General features: G+C 58.3%; 5 protein-coding genes across 5 annotated transcripts; all 5 read right to left on the bottom strand.

Annotated features, from left to right (window-relative positions):
• Positions 1–359: 359 nt before the first annotated feature.
• Positions 360–2,013, bottom strand: CcaverHIS019_0106800 (uncharacterized protein; the record flags this gene model as incomplete). The annotated part of the gene is made up of 2 exons (XM_060603011.1): positions 360–1,835; positions 1,954–2,013. 2 exons carry the CDS (start codon positions 2,011–2,013, stop codon positions 360–362), a joined length of 1,536 nt encoding a protein of 511 aa, XP_060453228.1.
• A 647-nt stretch (positions 2,014–2,660) lies between these two features.
• On the bottom strand, positions 2,661–5,196 carry DBP4 (uncharacterized protein; the record flags this gene model as incomplete). Its single annotated transcript, XM_060602999.1, has 4 exons — positions 2,661–2,855; positions 2,890–3,354; positions 3,400–3,771; positions 3,805–5,196. 4 exons carry the CDS (start codon positions 5,194–5,196, stop codon positions 2,661–2,663), a joined length of 2,424 nt encoding a protein of 807 aa, XP_060453227.1.
• A 233-nt stretch (positions 5,197–5,429) lies between these two features.
• Positions 5,430–6,454, bottom strand: CcaverHIS019_0106780 (uncharacterized protein; the record flags this gene model as incomplete). The annotated part of the gene is made up of 3 exons (XM_060602988.1): positions 5,430–5,920; positions 6,052–6,236; positions 6,339–6,454. 3 exons carry the CDS (start codon positions 6,452–6,454, stop codon positions 5,430–5,432), a joined length of 792 nt encoding a protein of 263 aa, XP_060453226.1.
• Positions 6,455–6,655: 201 nt separating this feature from the next.
• SPE1 (uncharacterized protein) lies at positions 6,656–8,230 on the bottom strand (the record flags this gene model as incomplete). Its single annotated transcript, XM_060602977.1, has 1 exon — positions 6,656–8,230. One exon carries the CDS (start codon positions 8,228–8,230, stop codon positions 6,656–6,658), a length of 1,575 nt encoding a protein of 524 aa, XP_060453225.1.
• Positions 8,231–9,943: 1,713 nt separating this feature from the next.
• CcaverHIS019_0106760 (uncharacterized protein) lies at positions 9,944–11,015 on the bottom strand (the record flags this gene model as incomplete). Its single annotated transcript, XM_060602966.1, has 2 exons — positions 9,944–10,526; positions 10,591–11,015. 2 exons carry the CDS (start codon positions 11,013–11,015, stop codon positions 9,944–9,946), a joined length of 1,008 nt encoding a protein of 335 aa, XP_060453224.1.
• Between the last annotated feature and the right edge of the window lie 1,567 nt (positions 11,016–12,582).

The raw sequence follows: 12,582 nt of genomic DNA, 5'->3' as shown, positions 1-12,582 counted from the left end.
GTTGCGCTCGGCCACAAGGTGCCCAAGATTACAGCTATTCGGCAAACAGACCAACCCTACTCAGGTCGATATGTCAGCGGTACGACCCTTGTTGCCGCGTTCGATCCTCGGCTCAAAGTGGTTAACGGGACGTATCTTGTCGATTGCCGGGCTGCCCAGATGCTAAGGAGACGGGACCGAGCCCCGGCAAGAGATGTCCTAGCACACGGTCGTCGCGCCGTACTCGCTTGATCCCGAGCGCACCTAGCGCCTGTGAGGCATGACCGAGGAGATTGGTATGAGCATCGAGCATTATCATTATCCAAGCCATGCATAAGAGTACAATACATCTGACAGATCCAAGTCTCCAAGTCGACGTCTTAACCCCACACGGTCGCGGGCGAGCCAATGTTCTTGCCGATCGCCACGAGCTTCTTGTTCAGGAACTCGTCCGTGCCCTCATACCCTCCCTCTTTGCCGTACCCCGACTCCTTTACGCCTCCAAAGGGAATGAATGCCTGTGAGATGGCTCCAGTGTTGGCACCGACCATACCGACTTCCAGTGCGTCTGCGACGCGGAAAATACGGTCCGCGTCACGAGAGAAGAAGTAGCCAGCCAGACCGACATCGGCACGGTTGGCCATCTCGATGACGTGCGCCTCGTCCCGGAACTTGATCAGGCCTGCCAGGGGAGAGAACGTCTCCTCCTCGTCGAGGATGCACTCGGTCGGCACGTCGACGATAACTGTCGGCTGGACGGCGTTACCCTCTCGCTTTCCGCCGGCAACAATCCGACCGCCAGACTTGACAAGCGTATCGACGTGGTGCTGCCACTTGTCTGCAGCCGCTGCGTTGATGAGCGGACCGTGGGTGACGCCGTCGTCGAACCCCGGCCCGACCTTGAAATTGTTCACCTTGTCCGCGAGCTGCTTGGCAAACTCGTCGTAAACGTCCTCGTGGACGTAGATGCGGTTGGCACATACGCAGGTCTGGCCTGATCCGCGGAACTTGGATGCAATAGTCCCCGCCACGGCCGTGGGAATGTCGGCGTCGTCAAAGACGATGAGGGGCGCGTTTCCGCCAAGCTCCAGAGAGAGCTTCTTGAGCGTACCGGCTGCCTGGGCAGCGAGAATCTTGCCGACGCGCGTCGAACCTGTAAAGCTAACCTTCTTGATGAGGCGGTTGGTGGTAAGCTCCTTGCCCACCTCCTGGAGGTTCTTGTCGGTCGTGATCGAGTTGATGACACCGTCGGGGACGCCGGCACGGCGCATGAGCTCCATGATCGCCTGGTTTGTGAAAGGCGTGTTAGGGTCGGCCTTGACGACAGCGGTGCATCCCGTGGCAATGACCGGCGCGGCCTTGCGCGTGATCATACCAGCTGGGAAGTTCCACGGCACGAGGAGGGCGCACACACCAATAGGCTGCTTGATGACCAGGTTGCGCTGGCCGGGAATAGCCGAGGCGAGCACGTCTCCGCGCTGGCGAACACATTCGCCGGCAAACCACGCGCAGAAGGAGGCAGAGTACAGAACCTCGCCGTAAGCGTCGGTCCAGCTCTTGCCGTTCTCCCAAACAATCAGACGAGCAATGTCGTTGGCGTGCTGGATGAACAGGTCGTTGAGGCGGAGCAAGATCTTCTGGCGCTCGAGAATGTTGCTGTTGCGCCACGTCTTGAAGGTCTCGTCGGCGACACGGACAGCCTCGGCAGCGTCGGCCGCAGTCATGTCCGGCATCGTGCCGATCACGTTGCCGGTCGCGGGGTCGCGGACGTCGAAGCGCCCGCCGTCCGACGAATCGACCAGCTTGCCACCCACGATGCCGTACGGCACGACGAGGGTCGGGTCATCGAGGCCGAACTGGTATCAGCAGGAGGCCAGAGACGTCATTCGGTCGGGGTTCACCGAGGCCGAGCCTGGCACGGCAGTCTGGCACGGTGAGAGCCAGGTGGTTTTTGTCGCTTTTCTTGGTACTCACTGGGTTCTCGGCTGTCACATTAGGCTGGTGCGAGACATAGCGCTTAGCATCGACAGTCATTGCTGCGATTGGGGCACGAAGAGCGGGAGAGAGAGACCGGGTGCTGAGAGTTCGGAGAGTGCGGATGGGGATGCTCACAGAAGGAGCTCGGATGCAGGGGGCGATGCGGGCGACGGGGACGAGCGAGCGCATTTTATACACTACTGGGAGATGGAGAGGTTGCAAAATACGCGCTTGCGTCGACCAAAGTCATGTCTACATAGCCCACCAGGCCAGGTGGTGGAGGGCCGGAGTTACAAGTTGGATGACGCGAGACGACCGAAACCGGCATTGTTAAGCGAGTGTTCCTGAACCCCCCGATTTGACCTTTTCAGTGCTTATCTGACCTTTTGGCCCCTCGAACCGAAATGATCTGACCTTTTGGCGTCGACGCATCTGACCTCGCGGCTGATCGAGTCCATTCCCGCTATAGAGCCCCATGGCGCCGCATAGAATCCGAGACCATTTGACTATCTCCAAGGAAGATCCCGGGGTAAGGGGCGGTAACTGGAAATTCAAAGCTATTTCGAGAGGTGACTACAAAAGCTGACAAGCGCGGAATGCCAAGTGGGTTAGATGTTTATTTGACCTCGGCGACGGCGGCGAAAGAACTCAGAGGCCATCTAGATATACAGATGCATCTGAACGCGTCCCGAAGTGTACACCCTCTATTCCCCGCGCAAGAGCCGCAGCGCAAGCTCCTCGTCGTCCTCGAGCGCGGCATCGCGACGCTTCTTGGACGGCCGCTCCGGTTCTGGAGACGGAGATCGTTCTGCTGACCCCTCGGAGTCGTATCCGCCCGGTGAGCCGATGTACGCGATCGGCTCGTCCTCGTCCTCGCCAGACATATACTCCTCGCGCATCTGGTGTCAGCTCAAATCAATCGAGATAGCTTACCTTCCGCTCGGCTTCCTTGCGCTTGCGCTTCTTCTCGCGGCGCTTCTCGCGTGCCACTTCGCGGTCGACGACGTCGGCCTCGCGCATGCGCGCGTTCTCGGCTTCGACGTACTCGATACGCGCTTCCTCGGCCTTGGCGGCCGACTCGGCCGCCTCGCCGTGTGCGTAAAAGTCGCGTTGCTCGCCGTCCTCGTCGAACACGAGCTTGGTTGGGACGCCACCCGCCTTGATCTGCCCCTTGCGTGTGGTTGCGCTCTTGAGCTTGCGCTTGGACAGATCAGCAGAGGTGGTGAGCTCCTCGTCGCTTCCCAACTCGAGGTCGTGGTCCCGTCGTGCGAGAGTGAACACATCGTCGTCGTCATCGTCGTCGTGAGCGACCAGCTTCGAGTAGTGGTCTGTGAGCACACCCTGGTTCTTGCGCTCGAACATGCGGTCGTACTTTGTCCGCACGGCGGCAGGCTTCCGCTGGACGTCAGCTGGGACATACAACGCCACTAAGCGGGCACGTACAGGTGCAGAGTCATCCTCGCTGCCGCTTCCGGAACCTGAGCCGCTCTCCTCGCTCCCCTCCTCGTCGGATCCAGCGTTACTCTCCTCCTCGCTGCTCCCCTGCTTACCACTCTCCTCCTCGCTCTCACTCCCCTCGTCCCCGCTCTCTCCCTCGCTGTCGCTTGCCAGACGCTGGTGGATGATCGTGGGCCCATTCTCATCCTTCTCGCCCCCAACGCGCCCCTTGGCCTTCTTGGCCGTCTCGAGGAGCTTGATCTGCGGTGCACCCGGCAGACCCATGCTGGCAGCATACGCTTCTGCGGAATACTCGGAGAGATTGAATACACTCTTGTCCTTCTGAATGTGAATCGAGCGCAGGTACGAGATAAATGCCTGTCATCAGCTGGGCTCGCACACCACACTCACCCTCTGGCCGAGGTACTTGATTTCGGGGTCCTTGAAACACAAGTTCTGCATCGACTGGGCGAGGTTGGTCATCTTGCTCTCCTTGATCTTGATACGCTTGACGTCAATCTTCTTCTCGGCCCAGCGCTCGACCATGCCGGCCTCCTCGCTCGATGTGAGGAAGCACAAGCCCTTGCCCTCGCTCTGGTACCGCGCCGTTCGGCCCACGCGGTGGATGTAGCTGTCGACGTCGTCGGGGCAGTCGAGCTGCACGACCCAGTCGACGGCGGGGAAGTCGAGACCACGCGCAGCAATGTCCGTGCAGATCATGAGGGCGTTGTTGCTAGAGCTGAACTTTTGAAAGATGGTCATGCGCGTCGCCTGCTTCTGCTTGCCGTGCAGGTGCATAAGAGGTAGGCCGGGGTGCATGCGGCGGAACGTTTCAAAGATGAAGCGCACCTGCTTGCCACTCGTGACGAACACGACACCCTTCATCTTGAGGTGGCTCTTGATGAAGCCCCACAGTGCGTCGAGTTTACGCTCGAGCGGCACGACCGCGTAGAACTGCTCGAGGTTGGCGGGCATTGCCTCATCATCCGTGTTTGTGTTGATGTATAGAGGATCGTGAAGAGACAGCTTGGCAAGGCTGGCAATGTCTTGGCTCTGGGTCGCAGAGTACAGAAGTGTCTGGCGGTCTGCACGCGCGACGGCCGACGGTGAAAAGTGCTGCACGATCGCACGGAGGGCAGGCAGGAAACCCATGTCCAGCAATCGGTCCGCCTCGTCCAGCACGAGCACCTTGACGCTCGCGCTGTCGAATCCGACTGTGCTGTCGAGGTGCTGGAGCAGGCGTCCAGGCGTGCAAATGAGGATGTTCATGCGGGCCAGGCGGTCCCGCTCCTCCTTGAGTGGCTTGCCGCCAATGACGAGGCCTGCGGAGAACATGTGGAAGCGACCAATATCACGGAGAGCGTTGAACGTCTGGACGGCCAACTCACGCGTCGGGGAGATGACAACGGCACCGAGACCGTCCATCGCACCCCAGCGCTGCAGGTACAGCCGCTCCAGGAGGGGGATGAGGAAGGCGAGCGTCTTGCCGCTGCCGGTACGCGCAGCGCCAAGGATGTCGCGACCCTGCAGCGCAGGAACCATGGACGCTGCCTGGATAGGCGTCGGCTCCACAAAGTGCGATGCCTTGAGACCACGCTGCGTCGGTTGTGAGAGCGGCAGCTGGGAGAACGACGTGATCTCCTTGGGCGGTTCAAAAGCGTTGATCTTGGCCTGCAGCTCGCGCAGCTCGTCGTTAACGCGGTTACGCTTTGCCTGGTTCGTCTTGACTCGGCTTGCGGGGACATTCTTCCCCTTGCCCTTGCGAGGCTTGGAAGACGATGCCTTGGCGTCAATGAACGGCATGGTGTAGAGTGTGTTGCGAAAGTGGAGGTGAGTTCTGGAAATTCTTACACCTCCACCAGAAGATCAACAACAAGGAATAGGAACGGATCCTAATGAGTTTCTAATGACATTACCATGCTCCATCGTACAACCTTGACCACAAGAGTCGTGAGATGTCGTTAGATGCAAGCCGACAAAGTCTGACAAGAATGAGAAAAGCACAGTGACATGACCAGATAATGAACAAACAGAGTCTATCGCCGCCCCCCCTTCTTATTCCCCTTGGCTCCCTTCGCTCCCTTGGCCCCCTTCCCCCCTTTGCCTCCAGCTGCCTTACTCCGGTGCCCAGGCTCAATGCCTCGTGCGCGGTCCTTGTCAATCTTCTTCTGTCGCTTACGCTGATCCATCTCACGCCCACGCTTCTTCTCAGCAGGCGTCTCCATGCTCCGGCTCTTCTTCTCCTCCTTCTTGTTCGCCTTTGCGACAGCCAGCTCCTTCTCGCGCTTGGCGCGCTGCTCTGCCCGACGACTAGAGGCTGGAAGGATCGGTACAGTGGCCTTGGCCTTGGCTTTGGCCTTTGCCTCGTCTTCATCTCCAGAACCTTCGTCCGCGGACTCAACGTATGTCCGTACCGCGGCAGAGGGGTCAAAGTCCTCGGTGATGGTCACAGTGGCAGCCTGCTCTTCATCGCTGAACTCGGCTTCGATCGTCGTGGGCTCGACTTGCTCCTCCTCGTCGCCCGACTCTGTCTGTCAGCTACATTGAAACCTTCACAGTTGAATCGCCCCCATGTGTGATCTTGTGCCAAAGAAGACACCGGGTGCTACTGTCGTATAGTTGGGCAATCCATCCCCCCGTACTATTGTCACCACTCACCCTTCTTGGCACTCAATCCAAGTGCTTCGCGCACAGTCCGCTCGTTCTCCTCTGCGCGCTCCTGCAGGTCCTTGCGCGCCTTCCGGACCGCCTCCTTATGCGCCTCCTTATCACGCTCCTTGGCACGGTTCCTCCGATCCTCTGTACGCTGCTTTTTCCGCTTAGAAAATCCAGTGAGGTACTCCCTTCCGTCAGCTCTTTGAGCGCTTTACCAAAGAATCTTCCGCCACAGGCGATGCTCAAGTGGTCCAGGCGGAGGAAGGGGGAGGAAGGTCGACCACACTCACCGCCGCGCCGTATCGTCGAACTTGATCTCATCGACCTGCTCAGCACGCGCCTTCTTTGCGCGCTGGATGTATGCCGCACCCTCTGTGAGGAGGGAGACGTTGGAGCGCTTGACCATGGTAGCGTGAGTTGTGGACAGTTGTTCTGTTGGGTGGCCAGAAATTGACTTTCAAGGTGGAGGCCTCGTCCCATGTGTAGGGAGCATTTAAAGACCAAGCTTTCTAATGAAGTTCCCTATAGCATGTTCTAAATTGGAATCAAATCTAGTCACATCACCCAAGCAACAAGACACAATCCTTGGCATATTACATTTCTATGTCTACTTTGCGCCAAACTGGTCAAGCACGGCGCGCACCTTGCGTGCGTTGGGGCTGGTGCCACCGGTGGTCCAGTGGACAGGGGATCGGTCGAAACCGTTGAAAGTGCTGGCTGCGCAGAGGGTGTAGGCACCCATCTCGCCCCAGCCGAGCCAGTCACCAACGTCGGTGCCTCGCGGGAGATGGACGATTTGGCGCACGCAGTCGATGGAGTCGCAAGTCGGGCCCCACACACTGGCACGCTCAGTCTGGTTGTAGCCGAGCTGGACGGTGAGGTCGGAAGGGAGCTCGACGTTGGGTGGCGGGGGGAATGCAGGACGCGCGGCTGGGTTCGCGGCCTCGCCGCCAAGAGTGAGAGGGTACGGGTGGACGATCTGGTGGTCGAACAAGATGCAGTTGAACGAGCCGTACACGCCGTCGTTGATGTAGTACATAACGTCGGCACCCTCTCCGGCCTCAGGGTCATGGGTGTGGGTGGCACCCTCGAGCGCGCGGCGGCGAGCAATGATGCTCGTCGCCAGAGTGAACGCGCTCGAGACGAGGAGACGCCCGGGCTCGGCAATGACACGCACGCCCTCCTCTGCTGGGAAGTAGAGGTTAAGGTTGTCCGCGACGACCTGGCTCATCTGCGCGAAAGTCTCGCGCTCAAAACCGCCGCCAATATCGAGGACCTCAAAGTCATAACCAGCCTCCTTGCCCATGTCGAAGACCTTGCGCGCACGCCAGATGGCGTCCGCGAACTGGTCGGGCTCCTTGCAGCCCGAGCCGACATGGAAGCTGACACCGACGACGTTGAGGCCCAGCTGACGCGCGAGCTTCAGGAGCCCAGGGCAGGCGTCGAGGGGAGCGCCGAACTTGAGACCAAGACGGCACAGCGACTTGGAGTCATCGGTGAGGATGCGCAATACGAGCTTGGCATTCGGTTGGATGCGCTTGATTTTGTGCAGCTCGTCGGCATTGTCAAAGGTCATGGTTTCAACGCCAGTGTTGTGCGCCGCGCGAATGTGGCTCGGCGGCTTGCACGGGTTGGCAAAGATGATGCGGTCAGGCGAGGGAGCCGAAGGCAGGGACATGACGGCGGCGATCTCCGCTGCGCTCGCGCAGTCAAAGTTGGTGCCGAGAAGCGAGAGGAGGTGCAGCACCATCGGGGAGGGGTTGCACTTGACCGCGTAGAAGATATCCACGCGCTCTCCCATCGGCGAGCGGCGCCACATGTCGACCGCCTCGTACACGGCCGACAGGTCGGCAGCAAAGAATGCGCTCTCATCGTGGACACCCGCCGCAGCGTCGAGCACACCTTCAGTGCGAGCAGCCACGATCTGGTCCACGAGCGCGTGGAGCTCAGTGTCGAAAACCGGCGTAGTCAGAGCCGGGTGGGCAGCAGCTGCGTTGTGGCGCCCGCGTAGAGACAGGGTAGGCGCACGCGCCGCAGGGAGACGGGCGCCATTGGCCGAGTTATCGAGTGTGCGGGACAGCGTCTCGCGCGTGGGCATGGCCTGCTCGGACACGGGCGTGTTCTCCCGGGCCTGGGCGCGCACAATGCGCGCGCGCACAGTCTCAGTCATCGTGGTGCTCATGGTTTTTATGTTTAGTTTCTGGCTGATGAGAGGGTGTTGAAATCCCTACGGTCTGCGCAGAAGGTTGTCGGGTCGGCCGCCGCCTCTAAGAGCGAGATCAGGCCACCTGGTGTGAGCGGGCGTCATGGGATGCGGTGACGACGGGGCAGCCAGAGACGATCCATGGAGAGTGAGAGGTCCACCCGTCGCGGATGTGTCTGTGTGGGTGTGTGTGTCTGGTCCGCCACCCAACTTGGGATGATGGAGTCGTGTGAGAGTTGCAAGTCGACTCACAGTCAGGGTGCAGCGTGGATGTATGTACCACACGTGCGACGCGAGAAGGGGAGACGACGGCGGGGCTGTTGGGAGCCCGTTACCGATTCCGGATACCAAAGTCGATGAGGAGATTGACGAGTGGTATGAAGAAAAGAAGAAGAGGAATGGCCTCGAAACTGGGGATGATGCTGCAGGCTGCAGGCTGCAGGCTGCGGGCGAGGTGACGGCGGGCTTGAGTTGAGGGTAGGCAAGCCGATTCCTTGGGCAGTGAGGACCCAGCACTCAGGGTCTGGCTCCATATTTAGGAGTGGAGGCCTGGATCAACTGAGCCACAGAGCCACAGAGCCACAGAGCCACTGGGTCAACTGGCTCAACTGGCTCAATTTGGCCCTAACCTATAACAGCGGCATCAAATCTCCATCCCCCGGCTTGTGGCGATTTCTGACAACCAAAGCATTCCGACTTCTACAGAGGTGACATAGTGGTGGTTGATGATAGGCGGAGAGCGGTTCTGGCTAGGATAAGGGATCGTTAATCAGTGCAGAGGGTCTGTGAGAAGCCGCACTGTGGGGGTGGGGGGGGCTGCGTGTTGCAATTGCTTGGCCCTTGGCCCTTGGCCCGTCCAACTTGGACGGTCGAACTGGCCCGCAGCATCGACCAGTTGGTCCAGCACTAGGAGATGCACTAAGAGACAGACGGGGTAACTGCAATAGGAGGTAGACGCGTTAGTTCCCACGACCACTTGACCAACGATCCCAACGAGGCCACAAGACAACCCTTGTTTGGATTAGTAACAGTCAGATTAGTACCAGTCATGTGTGCAAGGTCGATCTTTAGCTCCGGAACATATCGCACTTGGAATTACATTGACAGGTACATCTGCTCGGGTAGTGTAGGGGTTATTTTATCACTTCGGATTTTGAAGCATCACATTCCGACAACCTGGGTTCGAATCCCGGCCTGAGCTTGAATTTTTGGGTTTTGATCTTTCTCATCCCAACAGGGCTAGCCAGCTTGCTCATGATGACGCGGTTTTCTGTCTCGGTGCCCACAAGAACAGTGGCATCCGCTATGCGATGTACATGGTCCTGTCCTAAAAGCTGATTTTTTGTTCCGTGAGCTCCAGTGACTGCCTTGAGACTTGTGAACGAGTCTCCTTCAGCGGCTGAACCATGATCACTGATCGCCGTTAGTCTCTTCAACTACAATAAAGTATTCGGACACTGCCACATGCCCCTCCGTTACCTTACCGGTTATACAGTGGTAGACAACCCAGGGAGCCCCATGAGCAGCAGTGCTACCCTCAGCCAGTGCGGCAGTGTCCGAATACTTTGTGAACGACTCTGTACTTCAAGGTGAGAGGGTATATTGTACAGTATGCATTGCTATAATGGACCACAGATCTAGCAGATGATGATGGAATGCGGGGCGGGGCTGTAGCATCCTGGCTGGCTCTACCTAAACAAGGTTGTAGGGGCTCACACTCGTCTCCAGCAGGTACTGCCTGTACGAGACGGTGGCACGGTAATCCGCCCCCGAAAGGAAGTTGACGTTTCCGATGATCTCGTCGACCCTGGGTACGGAGAGGATGTCGTCGTCGACCAGCTTGTCCAGACGACCCCGGAGGAAGTCTGTCGCAGAGACACAGCACTCCTCCGTGGTGAGATGCTCACTCTTGCGGAACAGGTTGTCCGAAGGTAAGCCCACGAAGGTGATGGAGCGGGGTCCAGGGCGGCTGGAGTTGTGCGCGATCTTGAAGCCTACCGCGTAGGCGCCGAGGAGAGGCCGGAGGATGTTGGGGCGTACGTAGCGAGGGGGCGCGTACAAGTTGGTTTCGACGAAGACGACTACGTAGTCGGCTGCAGAAGAGAAGAAGACCCCGCGGTAGGCGTGGCTCTTGTCGCGAACGCACCATGGGACGTTGACGACGATCTTGTTGACCGAAGGTGGAAAGTCGAAGCCACGGAGGTGGCGGTCGTTCTTGAACACAGGCAGGCCGCCTCGAACCGTCGCCAACGTCGATGATGCGAGTTCTGGTGCACTTGTCGAGCCAGGAGTCATAAGGGGGGTAGAATGCGCCCTCGTCGAGCCAGAGGTCCTTATACTGCCCATTAGGGGGGAAGAATGTCGGCGGCACGCCTCCCCGGGCACTCTGGACGATGTTACTAGCAATGACAAGATGGTGGGTGAGGTGCGAGTTGGCCAGGTCGTGGAATTCCTTACAACCTTGACCCAGCACCAGCAGGGCTTCGAAGGGGGCGCGGTCGAAAATCGCTCGGAGGATGTGAGGGTACGCGCTGGCGTCGATGACCACCTGGGGCGCGGGAGTAGCCGAGGTGGGCTGCGAGTTGGGAGTGGACGCGTTTCCGGAGAGGGAGAGAAGGGAGGGGGAGCTGTTCTTCTTATGGCGGTTGCGGTGGTTCTTCGTGACCGTGGTCGAGGTCTCGGTGTCGTCGACCGGGACATTCGTGTCAGGCTGGCCCCAAGCCTGGGCGGAGGGAGAAGTGGCAGACTTGCCGTTAGCGGACATGTCGTGTAGGTAGGAAATGGATTGGGTGTGGTTGGAATCAATAGAGTGAATGAGACGAGGTGTGCGAAGAGAGAGAAGAAGAGTTACAGTCGGGTTAGCGTATGTAAGCTACCATGCTGGCTGTAGAAGAACAATGGGTTGCGGGTGACTTGGAAGAGCTGTGTGTTCGTGGCGGTGTGCCGACGAGGTGGGGAGAGGGAGAGATCCCAGTCACAGAATGAGTGGGGTGGCAATAGACCTGGGGGAGGGGGGGGGGGGGGGGGGGCGGCTGACTTTAGACCAGAAATCATCCAGTGATCGAAATCAAACACATCACAATATGTGAGACGTCACATGTCTTCTATCCTTCCTGACAATTACATTTAATGATCAGGCTCACCACTATCTCGAAGCGTGGTATGTGGCTTGAACCCAGGCTCTCTGTCGGCCCGCATTATTCCAGTAAAATCTTGAGGTCCTTTGCGCCGTGGCGTCTAGGTGGCCCTGTCTTTCGGATGTTAAACGGATTCTCGCGAAACAGAGAGCTAGTTGCGAGCGTGCATGTTGAAGGTAGAGCGGTTGTTCCCATCGGAACTGTGTAATTGTGGCGGGGTGGGTGCTGGGAGTCGCAGGCCCTGTATAGATGAGGGGTATGTAGCATTGATAGTAGAGTTGAAGCAGTGCGAGAGACAGCGGCAGTCGAGGTCAGGCGACAACCCAGTCCACGGCGTAGAGCGATATCATCACACCATGGCGACTGGGGTTGGCTGGGCAGTTGGGCAGAAATCGATAGCTGTGAATCTGCGGAAAGTCTATTGTGGGAGGGGCACTGACCAGTTCAATAGCAATACCTCTCCAGCCAACGCTGGAATTGAGTATGAGTTCACACGATTTGATCGGGATACACCTGCCTGAGAGGGGCAGGAGACCGGAGAGGAGTTGGACTTTGTCCAAGTCGTGACAAGTGGTGAAGTGATGCATACGTTGGGGACGGGGGAGCCCAGCCGAAATATATATGTTACACGAGTAGGGGTAAGGTGGACAAGAGCCCGGATAGTGAGGGCGCCGGCGTAAGCGGGGTGGCATCGGGACAGCCATCAATGGGCCTGTGGGTAGGTAATCGGACTGACAAGGCCAACTCGTGGGAGCCAGCCGATAGACTTATCGAGGGGAAGTTACGGTGGGAAGGGTTGATGATTGACGACTTGACAAAAAAAACAGAGAGTCTGTTCGACCGTTGTTGATCATCACCTCAGCGATGAAGTATGCATGAACGCTATCATCAGGTGATAGGAAATGGTTAGGTTTCGCTGTCTCCGTGAAGCGCCTGTGCGCTAGGACGCGGGCTTGTAGTGCATATTGGCTCTGCAGCAGCCTGGCTCGAGAACGATGTGAACGATGGAAACTTGGCAAGTAGCGACCACCGCCACCGTCAGGGTGGCACGGACAGTGTTTCGATCTCCACACTGCCCCACTCTGTTTACCCCATTCCTCAAGAATGCTCTCTGACCGAACATGAACTGAACCGAACACACCTAGTGTCAGATACTGTTGCATAATGTATACAATGTTGCCCTATGAAAACCTA

Source organism: Cutaneotrichosporon cavernicola, assembly GCF_030864355.1.
Source record: "Cutaneotrichosporon cavernicola HIS019 DNA, chromosome: 1".
NCBI lineage: Eukaryota > Fungi > Basidiomycota > Tremellomycetes > Trichosporonales > Trichosporonaceae > Cutaneotrichosporon > Cutaneotrichosporon cavernicola.
This window is presented reverse-complemented; position numbering and strand designations above follow the sequence as displayed.